The following is a 21,874-nucleotide window of genomic DNA, read 5'->3' as shown; positions in this document are numbered from 1 at the left end:
ATTTGCAGTAGTTGGATCTTTAGTTTTGCTTTCAGTCCCCACTGCAACCTCCTCTCTACAACCCACTACTTCAAGATAAGCATTATAGAAGCCTCCCCAAACTCACTATTAATAGTTCAGTAAGGATCAGCACTTGGGTGGGCACAGCCAAGGCTAAAGGTGAGGCACTTCTAAAAAGGGAAAGTCAGCCTGGATTCAGTAGAAACTGCCACCCATCTTTCAGATTCTTACACTGCCCAAAGCTTTGATAGGTTGAAAGAAGTTGCTTTATATCCCTGTTGGAGTAGGGGATCCAAGTATCGTAGTTAGCATTAGGATATCATTGGGTGTAGTAAAAGCTTGGCCTGTTTGGAGACTCCCCTAAGGAGTTCTCGTTCCTGTCCAAGGGAAAATACAGCTGGATTAGACCAGTGCTGGTAAGAGGTGGAAGAAGAGCATATCTTTGTAGGATAACATTCTGTTCCTCTCCATTTTAATGCCTAATGATAAATGCTTTAAAGTTTACACAACATAAAATTGACAAAGCTGCTTCCCTCTCCAAAGGGAGACTATAATAAGCACGTCATACAAGGTAAAAAAAGCTTATATAGCTGTCAGCTCTTTACATGAGCAATAATCTTAGGTTTGTGTGTTGGCAACTGCTTGTACCCTGGTAGGAACCTGGGACATTCCTGTCACCATGGTATCAGAATTGACCATCATTCCTGCAACAAACATGATCTGCTCAGTGGTTCATCAGCTCTTCACACCCAGTTGAAAACTACAGATGTTACTTTCTCATCCTGAAAGCAGTTTCCTCATCCTGGTTTCAGAGAAGGTTTTATGTTGCATTATATACACAGTTAAGAGTTTTCCCCATCATAGTTAAGCATTAAGATGGTCTGTTCCACATACGAGCAATAGTTCGGTTGTACAGCAAACACAACAAAGAAATTAGGGATACGAATATTTAAATATTCTGAGGTTTAAGACCAATGTGTTTTACTGGATCACTAACCAAGCATGCACTGTGTGTTAAGTGATGTGAATTTCAGTAAGGACCACTTACCTTTTCTACCAGAAACTGTAGCAGACACTTGTTCACTCTGCTCTTTAATAGCTTCCATTTCCTCATCTGTCTCCTAAAAATGGTTTAGAGAGAAGTTATACAAACTTGCCACAAATGCTTGACAATAAGATCAGCTATGATGGCGGTACTCTAGTCCTACAGTGGGTTTGTGTGAACTAATCAGGTACTTTATACTGCTGCCACTGCCATGTATGGAAACTAGATCTTGAATGGGTTGGAAGGCTTCCCCTCCCTAAAGCAGTTTGGGTCTTCCTTGGAGAAGGCTCAAGTTACCTTGAAAACAACTCAGGAAGTGACATTATCTAGAACTTCTTACGCAATTAGATTACCATGCTAGAATATGAGACAGAGAGAATTTAAAGTAGCCCAGGATGGGCAGGAAAAAAAACAAAACCAACCACCACCAAGCCGGTCCCATCTGGCTTGAACCCATGAGGGGAATCACTAGACCAGATCCTCAGCTCGTGTAAATCAGCATAGCTCCTTTGGCATCCAACTGACACCAGCCAAGGAACTGGTAGTGAAGTCTCTGGAAGGGGAGTCCAAGCCATGGTGGTGCTTACCCCTTTCATCCTAGGTAGGTTTTCCAGTGTGGGACTTTTCAGACATACCAAGCAATCTGTTTCTCAAGCCACCCCATCTGTCACTTCAGCATTCCCTGCTTTCTCTTACAGCTAAAGCCAGTGGGTTGCACATGCCAGCGTTCCTAGAACTTTAGCAGTCTAGTAGAGCTCTTACCAGATCTAGCTGTAATTCTTTTTCAGGTGTAGTTTTGTAATTTTCCATGATGGGGCAAAATTCACTTTGAGTCGTCAGATCCGTACCTGGAGAGAGAGATTCCAGAAAGTGGATGTAAAGATTTCAAAGATGAACAAATGTTACCTATTAACTAGATTTCTAAAGCAGAAACCACCACTGCTCTCTCATACCACCCCACCCCCACCCCCATAGTAATTACCAGAAGAAAATGCAATAAAGAAAGAGGCCTTTAAAAGCCAGCAGCACAGACTGCTGTAGAAAGCACAGGCAGTGCTTCTATGGCACATTTATTGAGTCAAAGCATCACAACACGAAGGGCAATTCCACGAGTTCATGTCTCCTGCAATGGCAGCTCTGGCTACAAAAAAATCTCTTAAAAATTATTAACAAAACACAAGTTTATATTAGTACAAACCAAAGAAACAGGATGTGCAACATGGTCAATGGTGGGATTGAGAACTGGACTTCTAGAATTCTCTCTTTTACAGACTTTACACTGAATTAACACTAGTAACAAACAAACCAACCAGCCCTACAAAGCCTACCTTATTCTTTCAAAAGGCAATAGACGTTATGGTTGGCACTATTGAAAGCAACAGTAGAGATCCACCAATAACCCCCTGCCTCTATATTCTGCATACATATAGTGGTGCCTTAGATAGAAGTGGAGTGCTGACAGTTTAGTACAACCTGGAAGATACAGGACAACTGGATATTGAGGTTTCAACTAGCACTAGTAGGATCCAAGCTATGGGCACAGCTCTGCCATCCTACCCCATTCTGGCTCTATGCTTAAGAGTGTGTGCTTCCACCCATCCAGTCATTGATAAGCCAAGTGAAATATCTTCAGCAATGCTACTTTCTGAAGCCAGGCTGGTCTGGTTTTCCAAGAAGTTTATGAAGGTAAATTAGAAAGGAAATTACTAGTGAAGAAACAAATACCTTAAATCTGGCATATAAAATTAGAGACTTCAGAACCCAGCCCAAAGGAAGATGAATGTTCAGAAAAAGAATGACATCTCTGGGGTCTATTACTGACTACATTAGCATACTCTAGAAGTGCATTCCAAATTACAAATCAATATTTAAAACAAGTGTTCCCTGCTATTCTGTGCAGTGTACTCTAAATCAGCTTTTATTAAAAATATATATGGTGTATATATATATGATTTTCCTTAACTTAGGCTTGTGTGTGCTCAAGGAGAAAAGTAGGGCCATTTGTTTTACTAAGTGAAGGAAACACATTCAGGAACAGAGATGAGAATAGTGTTGCTTGACCCCTTAATGAGAACTCGCACTTTTCTTCTTCCATTTGTTTTAACAGAGCTGGTCAAATGATTAAAGATTTTGAAAGGTGTACCGGGGGAAGTGTCTGAACTCTTCCCTCTCTCTCTTCCCAACCCCACTTCTCCCTAGTGTTTTGGGCCGCTCAAGTTTGACAGAGATTGATGTTTCCCCATTTCCCATCAACGGATCATGCGGCACAGTGCTTTAGAATCTTTCATTTGTTTACATTTTCAGAAAAGCTGCATTAAATGTAATGCTTATGAAAGGTGCCTGTGTAAGCAGAGTCAGGATGAGATCTACCCTGACATCTGGTGGTACATTATGAGGAGTGGGCAAAGGAATTTTAGGAATGTGCATTTGCATTGGTAAACCCACTCCACTTAGCATAACACACAGCAGCATGGGATGGTTATTTTCACACTGTGGAATCCCCAATTTCTTTGTTATTGGGGCAGGAAGGAAAAAAAGGGGCTGTTACCTTAATTATGTGAATGAGGAACTATGAGACTGCTTTATGACAGAAATGACTCAACCTACATTAAATAGTACTTGCTAGACAAGGGACATGAGTTCCAAAACCCAGTGAAGGGAGAGAGGCTGGGGACTGGTGTGTGTACCTGATGGTATGGGCCCCTTTTGAGGGCCTGGAACACCAATTGCACTTCCTCCTCTCTCCACTGTTAAAGAGCAGAGCTAATTTTGAATCCTTTAGGAGTCCATCTAGAGGTTGCTGACCTGAATTCACGTTGGGCCATGTGGCAGTGGGACTCTCCTACTACAAGTTGAAATCACTAAGAGCTGAAATCACTAAAAGTACTAAGCTGAGATCACTGATTGCTATGTTAAGTAGTGGGAGAGCCTGAAGATCTATCACCAAGCAGCTGGCAGAGCGGAGCAGTCTGCAGCACGTTGGAGCAGCCCATGGAACAGTGAGCAGTGTGGAGCGGTTTGTGGGGGACGGCTGACGTGGTTCACGGGTCTGCTGGAGGAGCGGCACAGCTGGTGGAGTGGAGCCAGTCGTGGTGAAGGCTGCAGCAGAACTCCACGGAGAAGTGGGGCAGTCGGCCCTGGCCCACGTAAGGTGTCCCTAGCACCCTGTGTGCGTGACCCCCCCCCCATTTCCACCCAGGCTGGGGGGGAGTAAAACTCTGCAGATAAACTTTTGAACTCTGCGGTGGCACTGACCGGAGACTGAGACTTTTGGGTTGTTGGACTTTGGGGTGATTGGACTTAAGACCCTAAGGACAGTGCCAAATGTACTTGGAGGTGGGTTTTGCTTATGGTTTGTGTATAGTCCTGTTTGTGGTGTCTCTCCAACGTGATGCCACATTGTTTCCCTCCTTTATTAAAAGGATTTTGCTACACTCAGACTTCGTGCTTGCGAGTGGGGAAGTATTGCCTCCTAGAGGCGCCCGGGGGGGTGGTAGGTAATTGTCCCAGGTCACTGGGTGGGGGCTCGAGCCGGTTTTGCATTGTGTTATTGAAACGGAACCCCTGGATACTGAACCCGGCCCTTGTTGCTGCCAACTCAGAGGGGCAGAAGGGTTACACCTGGATTACCAGCCCTGGCAGGAGAGTAATCACCTTTACCAACTCATGCTATGTGCCCCTTTTTGCAGTGTCCTAAGCCCTAATCCTGCAATGGGCTCTGCCCAGGCAAAGCCCTATACTTGTGCAGAGCCCCAGTGAAATCTGGAAGCAGTTGCAGGCCAAAAAGTTATTATTCTGAACATAATGTAGACAGAGAGAGCGTTGCACAAATTCTTACTCAACTTCCTCACTTCAAAAAGATATGTTGGAAGCAAGCAGTTTCCCCATCACATGATAAATCTTCAGAGCAGCTACAATACCTGATACATTATCATTCAGATCCTTATCTTTATTTTTCTTCATTGCTATACAGGTTGATGTGTCTTCATCTTTTGCCCATGAAGCCTCAGACAATTGTGTCTCCATGGCGAGCAATTCTATAATAGGACGCAATAGAAGGCAGAGCCATTACTACTAACAAGCTGCATATACTCAAGGGAATCTTATTCAAACCTTTCAGACAAAATTCATGGATCACTGTGCTTCCACTTTAAGAACTTACCAGTTGATATAGCGCTCTCCAAAGAAGATGTAATATCTTCTTCTTGGGATGGTGTTGAATGTTCACTGCCAAGACAGGAAAACACTCAGACGTTCATGATCTGACAGGTCTGGTTAATTTATTTAAGAATTAAGTGTATACACAGAGACTTACCTGGACAAGACTGGATTATCCAATGTTAAAGGCAAAGCACTACTCTCCTTAACAAAAGAAATGTTAAAGAGTTTTAGTGTTTATACTTGTAATAGGACATCACTTCTTGTGAAAAGCAAATTTATAATATTTATCAGGTCACAGTCTTAAACAATTCCTTTAGATGTACCTAGAGCTGGTTGAAATATGTTCATTTCAGTAAAGAAGGGGTTATTTAAAAAAAGTTTGCACTATTTCTTGCCAATGTTTTTCAGCCAGTTCTAGATGTATAGTATATGTTTTAACACTGTTACTACCAGGGGGGTGTAATTATGTTTTTGTAGAAGTAGTAATTTTGTGGAAATCTGTTCACATCTATATTTTTGTTACAAAAAGCTGTACTCCTGACCTTTATGCCAAAGAGCTTCACACTTTGATTTTAAAAAGTGTGTCGTTTCAAAGAAATGTCACGATGCTAGATTACCTCCTCCCTCCCCCCCCCCCACTTTAAACTGAACGGAGACTGTGACGCAAGTCTTAAAGAGACACAAAGCCACTTGGCCTTTCCTGCCATTTGTTCCCCCCCACCACTTTCAAAGCCATGCTGCATTGCTCACCAAGATGATTTGGGGACATAGTCCCTTCCAGAAATTCAGAAAGCAACACTAGAAAAAACTCTGCAGCTGCATCAGTGTTGCTTCTACGAGACAATGAGCTTTTCTGCTCGGGTTAGAGTCCATGTTGTTTAAGAGATGAACATTTACATTCAAGTCTCCATTTTTGATTCCTACTAATAGCAACATTGTACCACACCCATCAGATCTTAGAGCAGAAAGGCACTCGTTTTTTCATACTAGCTTAATGATCATATTAACTGTGTTTCACCATTAAGGGCCAAATTCTTCTCTCAGTTCAGTTTGTTGCACCTGAACAACAGACAAGTCTGGCCCCAAATTGGTAGCATTTCGCTGATGCAGAAACTACCTTTTAAAAAGCTATAACTTTGACTCCCGTGTGTATTTTACATTTTATTACCATTGTCAATTCCTTGGACCACCACCACAAAGCAAATACACTTGGAGTTACATTAGTATAGTTCTAAGAGTTTGGTTTTGAATTCCAGTTACCAGTAGTTAATTTGGAATTTTAGGAGGTTTGCATGGCTTTTGTGGCCACTCCTCTCAGTGCGTCTAGGGAGCGCATTTGCTTTAATGTGCACGTAACAAAGACTAGTAATGCTGTTGTATTGGATTGCCACACTACTCTGGTTAACATTATGCTTTCTCCCTGACTCATTTTAGAATAGTACATATACAACAGGCTATCTTGTACAGAGTGGTTATCACAGTTTGTGGGGGACAGAAGCTCTTAAAATGGTAAGAGTGTCTTGGAGAATAGCTTTCTAATAGCAGGTAAATAGCTTTTGTGTTCCTTTATTATCCTGTACCAGCAAGGAGATAGATATTAAGAGGATCTATCATGTGCAAAAGTTGTTTGGAACATAGGGTTCTGAAGGAAAAATGTAACTTTCCCTGAAGTGAATGGGAGACCAACCCACTTATTCAAGGGGAGAATTCCACCCCCGTACAATATAGAAAAATCCTGTTACTATAGCCTAGAAATAACGAAGGTGAAGGAGAAATTTACTGAGCCCATCCATGGAGGACATGCTGACTAAGAACCTGAGCAGATATTAAAAAACAAGGGAGGGAGGGTAGGAAAGGAAAGTAATCAAAGCACAGAGACAGGAGTTGGCTGGAGTTTCTCAGAGAGATGTGCAGTATTGGTAACCTCCTCAAATTTTACGTTTCTGAACCTGTTTAATTTTGTGAGAGTGGGATCTAGAAGTGAAGTGAGAAGAAATCTTTATTTATGAACTAACTTTCTACAGAAAAAACCTCCATAAGCTTTTATCATAGAAACATGCCACACAGCCAACAGTGTTCTGAAGGGACAAATGACTATGGACCACTTGATGCTTAGGTCCCCAGGGGGCCTGATTTTTAAGAGGATGCAAGCTCAGCTGTTTCTGAAAAAAAGTGAGACCCCTTTCAAGATGTTTTTAGTTGGGCAACCAAAAACTGAGGGGGGGGAAAAAAGCCCCACCAGACAGCAGTACTGTGTATGTTGTTCAGTTTCCTTTCTCCCCACAACATTAGTTTAAGGATCAGTGAATAGAGTTCAGCTCAGTCATCTGGATGTTTCCTCATGCAAATCTCTGCTATTTATACTCTTATTTGAATTCTCTCTTGGGCTTAAGGAAGCTACAGTGTTTTATTTTTCTCTAGGGGAGGGAGCAGTATACTGGAATGGAAACAAAAAGACTCAAAAGGAGTTTATAATGTAGTACTACCTCGAAATCAAGAGGGATTGACCAAAGCAAAAGACACCCCCACATATAAAGCAGGAATAAATTTGAGTTCTCAGTGACTTTGTTACATACCAAAGGAGAACTGAAAGCTGTTCTATACTTTTCATCCACACCTACTTCTTTTCCAAGACTTTAAAGCGTTAAGAACTGTTAAATCCTACCTCTGCAATCCAGAAGTTTAAAAAAAAAGCCCACACTGTGGCTTTACTATCACATCTATCAGTGTACGCCAGAGATACCTGCCTTTAATAGGTTTAACAAAATCATGATTTTACAGAAATTCAGGGCACAGTTACTACCTGCTATATGCAATATATCAGTCATTCTAGCGAAGCAAAGTAATGATTTGCAATGGAGCTCAAACCAGCTCTGTTTACAAGTGTGAAAAACGCATGAACTCCTTATAATATTGATATCCCTCTATCCTCTAGGCCTACTTCTTGTAAGGAAATAATTGAGGGAGTGTTTGCTGTTTCACTGTCCTCCAGACACTACCTGTGTTGTAGCAATCTTATGCAAGGAGTACTTCACCAGAAAAGTTTACAGAATCCCAAAGGAACCAATATACAGTTCCTTGGTGATGCGTTGGGAAAGCTAGTGTTTAGTTCTAAGCCTCCAGCATAGAAAGATTAGTTTGACTCACACAAGAGCTAGAGATTTAAAGCAGCCTCAAATCCCTATTCTGACCATGCTTTGACAACACACACATACACACACACACAGTAATACAAGTATAGAATTACTTACATTCTGAAGGACTCACTATAACCAACACACCTGCAGGTAACCACAGTCTGATAAAATGCTACGGAGACACTCTTCCTATTAAACATGGACATTCAAATTTTGTTCTGCATCATAATTTTTAGACCAGATATGGGATACGCCCATTTGCCTTTCCTTCAGTTCAGACCTGGAATCTTGTCCCAGGGGAAAAAAAAGGATTATGAATACGACACAAAAGGGATTCCAACAGAAATGCGGAAGAACTCTACCCAGAGCCAAAAAGTGTAATTTTGGGAATAAACTGGAATTACAGAACTATACAAATATGGAGTGTGTTAAATGTACACAACAGTGCTGGTCACAAGTGCTGTGTGGACAGCTGTGAGGAACAAGACCCTCTAGCTAGCCGAGGCAAAAGTACAATATGGGCATAGCAGTGCAAAGGAGGGCTTCCTTACTTAGCCCCCATACCAGTCAACCAACGTATCTCAACCCCAAGATCACACTAATGTGGAAAGAGTGATTGAGTAGCTGTGTCATTTTCTCCTTTGCTTCTCCACCAAGCGTGGATAAGGACTATTGCAGATGACTGGGCCACTTCACAGTGGGCAGGTCTGAGGTTACTAACTCATTTGTAGCAGAAAATGATTTCACTATTAGTCTAGATTAGGTTGCACTTTCATTTGATGCAGCAGTAGGGAAAAAAAAGTGTCATTGTATTAGTCTGACAGGCCAGATGCAAATGTCGCTGAAGTCCGGGGTTTGAAATCCTGATCCCATTGACAAAGCTCAGGCACATTTCCAATTAACATCACAATTAGAAAGTGTATGATGCCGACTAGAACAGAAAGTAATGTTGATGACCAGCAATCAAGGCGAGAACCAAGGATTTACTCAAATGTTCATCTGCCTGTCATAACTTGTCACTTTCTGTGGGACTGAGGACCATTTATTTGGTCTTTTTCCTCACCTTAAGCACTGAGTGGACAGACACACTAGCCCACTGAAATCTAGATGTAAAGCTGAACTACACTATATTGGGTAAAGCATCAATCACCTTGTTTTTCTTAAGCAAAGATGGATTTTTGGAAGAGCACAGTCATAATGTAACAGTTTTCACAGAAGGAAGTATACAGAAAGACAATCAAATGGGATTATTAAAATGTAAAGATGCCTGCTGGGCTTTTTGTTTCATCTCCCCTTCACCCACGCACATGTTGTTGGGAATGGATATCATTCACGTTTTACCAATAGAGGAGTCCCTTGTTACTGAAAAAGGAACAGTCATTTTAAGATTTGTACATTGAATAAAGAGTACTTTGAGTTAGAGTATAGGATTTAAATACTCCTAAACTTTGATCTGGATTTGAACATCACAGATCAAGTACATTTCTGGAATGTTTTATTCCAATCACAGTTGCTAAAAGAGATACACCAACTGAGATTGTCTCCCAATAGCCTGCTTAAAGAAAGGTAAGTCAGCAGAAGTCCACTGATTTATCAATAGAGCAATGCTGATTTACCCACATTGAAAATCTGGCGCCTCATTTCTATTTTAAAGTCAGTGCACTATTGCAAGTAAAGGGCTACCAAATTCGAAGGCAAGACTGCTGAAATTAAAGATAGCACTAACCTCAGTAAATAGAGAGTCCATTGTAGTAGAGGAGGCAACACAACCTGCGTCAGTCTGGTTACCAACAGAGCGTATCTTCCACCTGGCAGCACAAATTTTATTTGCATCTTGCAACAAGATCACATTTGGATGTTTTCCTTAAATTAATTTCACACAGAAACAAGAGTTGAAGTTCGCCACTGTGTCTTTGTGGAGATTGTCATGGTTGGAGATTGGCCCCAGATACATCATTAAACAAAACAAGTCTAATGAAAATGACATTGACAGATCATAACAGAGGAGTCACAGGAGTTGCGGAGACTTGCAGTCACCTGTTTGCAATGCAAAGTTCTGCTTCCTCAGCAACAGCCACATCACATTTTTTTAAAAATCAGTGTCCAAAAAGGGAGAAATCAGAGATAGCCTTAAGAGGAAGAAAATTTTATACCACAATGGCTACAAAAGCATCTCTGGTGCTTTGATGACCCTGTAAATTATCAATTTCTAGTCACAGTTAGGAAGGGCGGTCTAGTGGATGGCACATTAGCCTGGAGCTCAAGGACCTGATCTTCAGTTCCAAGTTCAGCTAAGCTTCCTGTGTGACAGTCTATCCTGCACCTCAGTTCCCTCATCTGTAGAATGGGAATACCACCTCCATGGCTCACAGGGGCATTGTAAGAATAACCCTTATTAATGAATGGGAGACACTCTGGTTCTACAGTGATAAGGGACATATAGATACCATGATAGCCAGTGATACCATTATTTGCTCACTAATTCAGAATATAGTGTCTCATTCCCTTGCAGTGATGCTGTAGTATTGAACAAGACCAGATTCTTGAAGGTTAACAATAACGGAAACTATACTAGAACAGCTAGAGAGTGGCTGTCTTCAGCTCCCCTCAAGAGTCTGTGGTAACACTACTTGTCCAGTCTCCCTTTCCTCCAACCCCAGCCCAAACATTATTTTGCTCTCTTACTTGTGTCCCTCCAGCGTCACGTCCAAAGTAGACCCATTTTTCAGATCCTCCCTTTCAAACGTAGAACGAGCTCTGGTTGCTACACATGTGAGATCACTGCTTGTGCACACTCGTGGATTCAGCTGTAGGATTTCCAAGGCCAGAGCATCTGTTAACAAAGATGCAGACTTGAAATAATGAGAAGGCTATCAACATAAAAAGTTACTAGTCAGTCAGCTGGGTAGATGTGGTCCTTTTCGATCAACAGATATATCCACACCCTCAGAGACAATAAACTTGTCTATACATTTGCCCTGTTTCATTCGCTTGCTACTTTCATAGGTTATTAGTAAAGGTTCAAGGAGCTGTAGAGAAATATAAGCAAGTGGACTACAGGTGAATGGACATAACTTAGTAGAATCCATTTTTAAGGGGAGCATGACCAGCAGTCCAGGGTGGGCCAGTGACCATTGACACACTTGCATTTGAGCAGCGGTGTCCATTTGCCACACTGCAATGCTAGCAGCCAGTCTCTACCTCACACAGCTTTCCGATTTGACAATTGTATATGGCATGTTGAACTGAAGTAGTGGTGTCATGGGGAGATGGGAAGATGGTAATGTGTGGGAGGCAAGGCAGCAGCACTTACTGTAGAAAGTAACATTGTACATTGCAGGGGAAATAAAACCTTGGTTAGAGCAACCCTGGGCTCCCATACAACAGGGACCAGTAAGCAAAGACAGGAATTGCAGGCACGGCCTAAAATTACATCTCTGGAGAATCAGCATACAGTGGCATTATGGGAAGGTGACCGATTGGCTAGATGGAAGCTCACTGACCCACATCTATGCCATGGCATGGCCAGGACTCTCAGGTACAAGCTAAAGCTTGGGATAAATGAAGCAGGCAAAATTGGGATGTTGAAAGTTCAGTTTTTGATGCCGGTCATATACAACGTAAGCTAAACCACCTCATCATTAGTGCTGGAGACTGATGGTACAGCCATTTGTTTTGCACAAGAAAAGCTCTTCAGTTGCCATTGCCAGTTGTCTGTGAGATGGCTCATGAACACGGCTATTCTTTAGATCCAGCCAGGCAAAGGCATCTCAGGTAATTCGTGGGCATTGTTTATACCAATTAAAGCCAATAGCAAATTTTCACCATAGTGAGTCAGGACAGATTTATACTGAGGCACAGGCAACAGATATTTATAGCAAAGAATATCTGTGCTTGATAGAACAATTTCCATTATTGTTCATCTTTTAATCCTTTGCTATTTTAGATTTAGCACCATGTTACATTAGACAACAATTTTAGGTCATCCACCAACTACTTCTGTGCTTCAAAAGACCAGGGTACAAAAGGCAAAAGCCATAGAAGAGTAGCCAGCAGATCTTACCTAGCAGAGGTGTAGAATACCAGCATGAGTATCTCAAGGAGGGTGTCTTGGGAAGTCCAGTGCCCTGACCTGCTTCTTGGCCCACAAATCTTTTGAAGGTGCAAAGGTGCTAGTTGGAGAAGGGAAAAGTGTATGGCAGGTTATTGTTCATCATGTAACTTACAGGAGCGCCTAAGGCCAGGCGAGCATGTTCCCATTGTGCTAGGCACTGTACACACAGACTGCTAGACAATTCTCACCCTAATCGACAAGCCCCACATGGGGTGGGGGAAGGGATACAATACACAAGCAGCATGGACAATGGGATGGTGGCAGACATGTTAGTGCCATGTTTTTTGGGTAGTGGGTTTAGTTAGGAAGGGATAAGCTAATTAGAAAGTGAAGTAAAAGGAAGGGGACACTGTAGGAGGTGTCTGTTAGTCTATAAGGTGCCACAGGATTCTTTGCTGCTTTTGTAGGAGGTGGTGAGCAGGACAGGGCAGAAGAGGGTGATGGGGCAGGTGTGGAATGAAGCTGAGCTGAAGAGAAGGTGAGAGCAAAAAGCAACCAGTCAAAGGGCAGAGAAAGTCCAGTGAAGACTGTAGAAAGTTGACAATGTGTCTGCTTTGGCCTCTTCTCCAATGGCTCCTACAGGCTCCTCTCTGCAGTTCCCCTTCCCCTCCCACCAACAGACCCAGTCCCCATGAGGTGGGGGGGGGGAGGAGAAGTATTACCTGCATCCTAGTTCCCCCTCAATTGTATATGCTAACTGTTGTTCAAATGAGGCCTTTTACTGCTGAAAACCAATCCAATAATGTGTATTGGAAAGGATTTACACAGCAGTAGCCATTCAGCCACATGTGGGGGAAAGGTGTTATTTTAACATGGTTCTGAAACCAAGGAAGTGTCCGTATTTTAAATGATGAATTTATTACTTCTAGCTTCAAGAACTCTAGTTTGAGTTTCAGCCGAGTCTTCAGCTTCTAGTCCTTTGAGAAGGGTCACCTGTGTCTTAGAACAGTAACTTTTCAAAAAAGCAACAGAAGACCATCTTTTGCCATATGTGGTTTTTTTTTGTTTGTTTGTTTTTTTTTTACACACACACACACACACACACACACACACACACACAAGCTGAAGGCAGGGACAGTCAATGGAAGATGCACACCAAAAAAGTTTTACTCTGCAAAAAAAACCCAAAGCAGCCCCCTGTGGGTCCCCCAAAAAAAAACCAAAACAAAAAAACAACAATTTTGCAGACAGAAGTCTATCAAGGAGATCTGGATTTCAATTTCCCAGGTGCACAATGTTTACAGAGTGACAATATAAAGCAAGGCATAAAAAGAAAAGAAAAGAAAAAAAAGAGATGAGTCAAGAACAGGATAGCATTTATTCACTGTAAATTCTTGAAGGCTACTCTTAAAGCTGTTAAAAAAAAAGTTATCAGTTTTGGCACAGTTCTAGTAGAATCAATGTTTTTCCCTCCCCCATGTGACAGGGAAAAAATAGGACTAAAAATAGTGGTCAGAATGCCTCACTATCTTCTCTTTTACTGTTTCTTGGTTTAAAATGGACAGTGAACTGTAGTCACTAGACTCCCCATCTATGCAGCTCTGTTGTAATAGGAAGATAGTTAGGGCTACTGGACGGGGAGAGAAAAGTACACACTATTACTGCTTGTAGAAGCCATACTGTCGGTTGGATTAATATCCTTCTATTGGAGGGATTCTTACAGTTAAGCAATCAGAGTACTACCCAATTTAACCAATTCTGCTTTGGTTTAATCTTTACAAAAATTTAATTTTACTCATGCTAATTGTGTGAACTTGACTCAGTTACCTGTGTGTGTAAGTTTATGCACACGTGGATGTGTTTGCAGGATTGGGGCCTTAAAAAAAAAAAAAAGATAAATGCTTTACTCTAAGTCTTTGGAGGGAACACAACTTTGTCAAAATAAAGCCTGATCTTTTAGTACCAGAGTAAATAAGGTTATAGTAATAGGGCTGTTGAAAGTGTCTCCTTGGATGTATTGGTTTTGACCAATTTCTGTTTACAAAAAAGTGAACATGAAGCATTGTGATAATGTTAAAAAGTTCCATTGCAACATTTTAATAAAAATATTTCATTATGAAAATGTTAAGTGAAAGTCAAAATGGAATGTTTCAAATGGACTCAAATTAAGAGATTCCATTTTGCAGGAAATTTAGAAAGGTTTTTTCCAGTTCCAGAAGAGATGGAAGGGATTTTGCACTCAGGATTTCCCCACAAAACAGAAAATCTTGGCCTTGTCCAGCTTTGCTACATAGAGTAGTGCATTTACCTTCCAGCACCGGCAATAGGGAACACTGATGTTCTTTGCTGCCAGGCTGGCATAGAGTTGCCACAAACGAAGGGGCATTATTAAATTTCCCTCGGACCAAGTTGGATGGAAATTGTAAAGATGAAGTGTTGCTGCTGCAATATAAACCCTTTTCTATTATCCTCTTCCTTCTACCAGACACACATTCAGTGCTCCCATTTGCCTGCATCCCCTGCTGGTTTTTAAAATGGCCTTCAGAACAGTGAAGATGCACATTGTTTGACTGCCCCACACTGAACAAACTCAGATTTTAAACAGGGAAGATATGAAGGTAACATTCTTTTAAGTACATGACCACCATCAGTTGTTGACCAGGAGTGCCAAACAACATGTTCCGTACTGAACCACGCAGGAACAATGTCTGGCCCAGGCGCTCGAGGAGGGGAATCTGAGGGATACATGCCAATCAGCCTGCACAGTTCGCTTCAGCCAGTACATTTACACAAATTAAACACTAGGAAAAAAAAAGTAGCTCAGTTGTTACAAAAATGGCCCTCAGATGGGACTTTAGACAATTTGTAGATGGACATTCACCCTGGTGTCCTCTGTGCCATGAAATGCTCTCCACCACCACCAGGTGAGTTAATGGATTTCATACCTGACACAGCAATCCACAAAGTTGCCCCTTAAACAGTTTCTCTCTCAGTGTGTTAACAGCGGCTATGAAGAGACATTTGCATAATCACTGCATGTTAAATTATAAAGAACCATTTTAGATGCTCTTGTGTTTCCTTTTAACCTTGTTTTTGCCCATCTTGGATGAAGTTAAATTTTCACCATCAGCTATTTGTACCTGCAATCTTCATGTATTCTTACGATTTTAAAACAGATGCATACGAGAGACCATATTCTAATGCAGGGGAGATAGAGCAGTGCCTAGGACATTTTCAGTAATTTTCCTTTCCTTTTTTAAATACAGATTTGGGCCTATGATTCCAGACCATATTTGAGATTCCCCCTCCCATGACATAGCATTTTGTTGGTTTTATTTTAGTTTCCAGCATTGCACACTGAGGCTGGAAAGTGCTCTGAAGAGCAAGGATAGCCCTTTTGTTCACTGTCTGCACAGTGCCTAGTGCAATAGCCCCACCCCCTGCAGCCCTGAACACTAGTGCAATACAAATATTAACTGTATTTTGCTTTGTGCATCGTTGCAATAATACTTTGGCAATGGAAACATGGTTAATTGCATCTCGTTCCTCTTCCACAGATTAGAATCCATCTCTCAGTAGCCACATGAGCTCTACCAGCACTAGCTGCTCTAGCAATTAATGGTATGCTAAGGTACCAGAGATTCTAAACAAAGGGTCAATTCTGCCATCCTTACTCAGAGCAAGTAGTACCTTCCTCAGCAAATTCCATTGATTTCAGTACTGTATCGGAAGCATTGCTAGCAGAGGGACTACTTGTGGAGTAGTTTCCTCTGCAATGTGAGCGGAGGTGTCAAAGTGGCCTTAGGGAAGAAAGCAACCGTGACTGACCACACAAAGGGAGTACGAGTGAAGTGGTACTATTTTTATCATCAATTCTATGTCCATACCATTGTTAAGAACTATCTTTAGAGAGTTCCCTGTTCAACAAGAGACTGTCTTAAAATTTGGGAGACTCCTCAAATGGGAAGTCAGTGTTGCTCCACTGGCTTCATTTACATTTAAAAATGGGATCTCCCCAGCTAAACAAGGGTATTTTTTTTGGTGTTTATTTTGTTCTTAGGAATTGCACTCTTGCCAGAGCCTACCAAGGAAAAGAACACACCAATTTCCATTTGTACACCTCTTCCACGTGGCCAACAACATAACTAAAGGATGAATGTGCAAATGCAGCGTGCGCAAATGCAGTGGTTAAGACGCCCACTTGAATACTAATGAATATAGCTACATCCTGTAAAACCATCTTGGGGCAGTTTCTGCAATACCGGGGCATAATATTCTTAAGGGACCAGTTTCAGCCAAGTGCTTAGGAGCATGCCTCTTCCTCAGCTCAGCAGAATCTTCCCAGCGTGTGCTCTGGTTTCAAAGCTACTAAATAATTTACAATGTATCCCTGCCTCAAGATTTTTCTTTAGAGTACATTTCGCCCATGACAGCATGGATCATATGTACCTGGAGCCAGACCCTCAGCTGGTGTAAGCCACCAGCGCTCCATTGAATCTACGGGAATAAACAGAGACTTGAACTATCAAAGCTTTCTGGGTTATCGCCATTAAGAAGGGGTGAATACCAGGTAAATGTATAAAGTCTCATAAGTTTAGGAAAGAGCTTCATTTATAAAAAGAACAAAACAAATGTGGCAGCCTCTAGGTGAAACAGTTGGTTTAGACTGCAGAGCTATCCCCTACAGAAAGCAGGATGGGCAGCATTGGACAGAGTATCTACAGCATAGGAAGTTGAGATAGCAGTGCAAGAGGGTTCACTCCCAATACTAAGGTGGTTGCTCAGGCACAAGAACAGCATCTTCAGCTATACTGCTCCTTAACACTTAGTCCTGACTCAGAGGGCTCAAAGCGCCACCTACTGAGTCACCAACCCCATGTCTTGCAGCACCCTGGAATTTTGGTGGGAAGTTTCTCTTTGAAAGACCAACAGGTCTTGACCTTGCTGAGCTCAAGTTGTGTCTGGATCATCGCACAAGGAGGAATGACTGAAGCATTCTTGAAAGAAACAGAACTGCCACAGAGTGAAGTAACAAAGGTCACCATCTAGTGTGACCTCATTTGATTCTTCCATTATCTAACTGCAGCATAACACTTGCCAGGCTATAAGTGAATACTACATAAGTACTTACTTTTCTGCTCTTTATCTTTTTCCTGAAGTGTCTGGCAAGAGCTCATTAAAGCTGTATTCATAGCCTGAAGGGTTCTCTGCTCAGAAATGGCTTCCTCTAACACACTTCGCAAAGAGCTGACTTCTTCCCAGGCAGAATGAAGTGCCCCATCTCGATCCTTAACCTGAGCACAGAACAATAAATATAAAAAGATCACAGCCCTGGCTGGCACAAAAAAGGTCTTTACTGTTCATGCAAATGAAACCAAAATGCATCTGTTCTCTCAGGAAGTGATAAGCCCCTACTGAACTTCTGCATTTTTACATTTAGGTGGACTGTGTATGGGAGCTATTTCTGAGTTTTGTTTTTTTTAAGCCACCACAAATATGCAAAGTTGCCTCTTTCATCAGCAAGCTGTTGACGCCACCTCCTCTGCTTTTACTTCCTCTGCAAGTCACAGTTTTGCAGTGTGGCTGTTCATTCCAACAAAGCATAGTTTCCTATTTGCTAGCAGAGGCGTATCAAGCATAGCTTTCTGGTGTGCAGAACACCAAGTCACTACCCTACCTGTTTGCTGGAGTCTTCCAACTGTTTGGTAGCTTCTTGGAGCTGCAAGCCAAGAACATCTGCCCGACTGACAGCCTCTTCTTGCAACTGTTTGGCAGCTTGTAACTCATGTTGTCTGCAGGGGGCAAGAGTACAGGACACAAGCAGTCCCTGACAGTTCAGAAAAATATGCCTGGGAAGTGTGATACCCAGTCACCAAGAGAGACCACATGCTATTAAAAAGCTTTAACATTGTGTCTGGGAAGTTAAACTAACAAGGGGTTTAGGGATTAACCCATCCAAGGCTGTTTGATCTGCCAGATGAGTACACAAGTAGTGTAGGTTTTCAGTAGGTTCCTAGCCACCCAGACCTGTGCAGATGCTATGCAAGTAGTGTCTAGATGAATTCCAATGTGGAAAAGGAGTAGGAGTTTACTGCACCGGTACCAAATAGTTTTAAAAGGTATTTTAAACAACTTATCAATAGACAGTCCATTTGGCTATTTTAGGGAAACGTGGTAAAAGGATCCAAAGTCAAGAGCATTAGTAAAAATATCAGAAGTTGACCCTGCAGGCAGAGTTAATGATCACTACTACAGTTATGCAGCTTTGATTTGTTAGTCACTTAGTCTCACTGAAGCACCCTTTAAAGCACGAAGTGACAACTACCAATGAAAAGTCAGCACCACACAAGTCCCTGTGATAGAAAGTGGCTGTTCAGTGACCCTTAATAGGTTTATTTTGCATTGCAAACCAGTGGGGCTGTATCCAAACCGACCTCCTTCTGAACATCTTCCCACTGTTACAGCTTCACGGGTAGCATTCCCAGCCACCCACATTTTTATCAGAGTGTCCTGAGTTGGGCACTCCACCAGCAGCTGGCCTACACTAGCACTGCACCAATGGTGGGAGATTCAGAAAGACATAGAATAGATCAGGCCAGGAAAATGCTATGCTTGCTCAGCCCCAGCAAACAACTAAAATGAGGATAGGAGTGTTCTTTCCAAGCCTACATTTACCCATTTCTAGAAGAAAATAACCCACCTGGAGTCCAAATTTTCCCTGACCACTAGTAAATCAACAGGGCCGCCCAGAGGATTCAGGGGGTCTGGAGCAAAGCAATTTCGGGGGCCCCTTCCGTAAAAAAAAGGGGCAATACTATATTCTTGTGGGGGCCCCTGCAGGGCCCAGGGCAAATTGCCCCACTTGCCGCCCCCCCCCCCCCACACACCTCTGGGCAGCCCTGTAAATCAAATCAAGGTTGTGTGCTGCCCTGAGCTAGAAATGGTTTGGTCTGGTACAGCAGACCATTTCCAATAAGTAAGGATGTTGGTCTGTCAAACATGGGCATGCCATCAACTTCATACACAGCCACACAACAGTTCTGCTTATTTAGTGGTTGCACCTGCAGAACATGCAGCTTTTTTAACTGTTTAGTCTGTGGTCTGCCGGGTGTTTTAGAAGAGTCTCTACAGTGATGCATTCTTACTTGGTACGCAGAGAATAACTCCATGTAGGATAAACAGCTTTAAACAGATCTGCTCACAGAGGAGCACGCGATTAGTTTTCAATTTCAAGAAGTCTAGTTCCGAGTTCCATGTGTCATTTACATGGGAGGAGCAGAAGAGAATTAGATGTACCTGGAAGAGAGCTCTTTCCTGAAGTGAAGCTGCTCTGTTCTTATTCTCCTCAGATTTCCTGCCATTCTAACATACTCTTTATCCAGGGATTCTCTGTGTTCTTCTAAAAGATGGAGCTTTTTAATCCAGCGATTTATCTTCTCTTCTAGCACTTGCTTGAGGTCCTATTCATTTTTAAAGTTCAAAATGCCACATGGTTATAAGAGTGTAGCATAAGGTTTACTGAACATGGCACTTAGAAGTATACAGGATCTCTGGTCAGCAGAGACAGCCTCTCCCTATCTGCCATACCTTAGTAGTCTAGTAAATGTCCATATACTAGACTGTCAGCAGTAAGTAAACAAGGATGGACTTCATGCAACATTGAGTTTAACCCCCACTCAGTTTTTTGAAGGGGAAAGACAGATAAGGACATGGCATCATAATAGCATAACCAGTACAGCTGTTTGAAAAGTGGCTTTTCATCTATTTTTTCAAAGGAAGTACATATTTTTGCAGAAAAAACATCTCCTTCAAAATCTTCCATTGAAATTAAAGACTTTTGAGATAAAAAATTGGGTCCAGACTAAAAAACAAAAAACATTGCAAATAAAAACTACTTACCACCATTTTTTTTGTTTCCTTTAAAAATCGTGGAAGACATTTACTCTTGTTAGACCTGCCCTAATAATCACCAACACCTAGAAGCTTTCCAGAAGGTTCAGAGCATGGCATTATATGCTATTTTACAATTCTTTATTTGTGGCTTCACATCAGGTGATGCGACAGGCAGAGAGAGTGAAAGACTATGCCTTTTAGTAGCACGGGAGAAAGTAACTTCAGTTACAGCAATCGGAGTGTTTCAGGGTGCAGTTTATATGAATGTGTACCAGATTTAACCATGCTAATGTGCAAGTTAAATGTTGTTTACTTTGTCTGAGGCCTATCTGGTCCATGGAGCAATGTCTTTCAGCTGGCAGCAACACCTTTCAAGAATGAACTCCAAGTGGCAGCGAGCATGCACTGCAGATGGACAGGTATAGTGTCTATCATGTGATTAGTAAGACTGCAGTAGAGCACTACCTGAACACTTTTGGGGGAACTGTTTCTTGGCTTACAATTCCACTTCTGCTAAGCTGGGGATGAGGATTCCTGTGTTATGTAACTTTTACAGAGTAGAGTCAGTTCTACACAATGACTAGCCTTACTGATGCAATTTCTCATGGTACTTGAAAATTATACAAAAATCAGAAAGTTATTGCTCATGCTATTTACTCTCAAAGAAATGTCTGATCTTTCAGAAAGCAAGATCCTGACGAGAACTCCTTAAACAATTTAAGTATCAGAGGGGTAGCCGTATTAGTCTGGATCTGTAAAAGCAGCAAAGAATCCTGTGGCACCTTATAGACTAACAGACATTTTGCAGCATGAGCTTTCGTGGGTGAATACCCACTTCTTCGGATGCAAGACCGATTCACCCACGAAAGCTCATGCTGCAAAACGTTTGTTAGTCTATAAGGTGCCACAGGATTCTTTGCTGCTTAAACAATTTAGACACCAGTCCTGGCGGTGGTACCATTAAATTTTGAATTGTCTACTCAGTAACAGCAACCTAGCTGCCGCATAAGAGCAACATTTGACATGTCACATCCCCCACTTACTTGCATCACTTTTTGGTGGCAAACAAAAAACAAAACAAAACAAAAACACCCAGAAAAATCCCAAGAAGTCTCACAGAAAGAAAAAAAAATACAAGTTATCCCAGACTGTCAAACTCTTGGGACTACTCAAAACCAAGTTGCAGTCAAATGGGTGCTACACAGCTCAATTGTATGCAGAATGTGGAAGATAAGTTTTGGCTAAATACAAAGATGGACAATCGAATAGCAGCTGTAAATGTGGGCATGAAGGAAAAGCCCCAGATGTCAACTAAGCTCTCTTTCTACGGTTCAAGGAGAAGAGGGGTGTAGGGAGCACTGCTTGCTGGACTTGCAATCAAGGGAAAAGCCCTTCAGCTTGTCTCTTCACTTGGATTGAATGATTTTAAGGCAAGTGACAATTGGTTCACCAGATGGAAGAAACACTTCAATGTTGCTTCCAAAAAAAGGGAGCATGGCAAAAGCAGTTGGTGGACAAACCAGCAGCTGAGCAATGGTAGTGTGAAAAAATTCCTCACATTCTTGAAAAAAAGTTTTCCTCAGC

The 21,874-nt window shown here is 41.9% G+C and overlaps 1 protein-coding gene across 4 annotated transcripts in view; it reads right to left on the bottom strand.

Annotated features, from left to right (window-relative positions):
- The window catches only part of IRAG2 (inositol 1,4,5-triphosphate receptor associated 2), a 65,827-nt gene that overhangs the window by 9,139 nt on the left and 34,814 nt on the right, over positions 1-21,874 (bottom strand). For all 4 annotated transcript variants that reach the window (XM_044993624.1, XM_044993633.1, XM_044993651.1 and 1 more), the window contains 12 exons: positions 19,694-19,857; positions 18,075-18,189; positions 17,529-17,691; positions 15,343-15,404; positions 12,407-12,515; positions 11,029-11,176; positions 10,070-10,151; positions 5,361-5,407; positions 5,208-5,272; positions 4,966-5,082; positions 1,808-1,893; positions 1,049-1,121 (listed from right to left, as the gene is read on the bottom strand). In XM_044993624.1, coding sequence (XP_044849559.1) covers positions 1,049-1,121; positions 1,808-1,893; positions 4,966-5,082; positions 5,208-5,272; positions 5,361-5,407; positions 10,070-10,151; positions 11,029-11,176; positions 12,407-12,515; positions 15,343-15,404; positions 17,529-17,691; positions 18,075-18,189; positions 19,694-19,857 — 1,231 coding nt within the window. The remainder of the gene's footprint in view (positions 1-1,048; positions 1,122-1,807; positions 1,894-4,965; positions 5,083-5,207; positions 5,273-5,360; positions 5,408-10,069; positions 10,152-11,028; positions 11,177-12,406; positions 12,516-15,342; positions 15,405-17,528; positions 17,692-18,074; positions 18,190-19,693; positions 19,858-21,874) is intronic.

Source organism: Mauremys mutica, chromosome 1 (genome assembly GCF_020497125.1).
Source record: "Mauremys mutica isolate MM-2020 ecotype Southern chromosome 1, ASM2049712v1, whole genome shotgun sequence".
NCBI classification, from domain to species: Eukaryota; Metazoa; Chordata; order Testudines; family Geoemydidae; genus Mauremys; species Mauremys mutica.
This window is presented reverse-complemented; position numbering and strand designations above follow the sequence as displayed.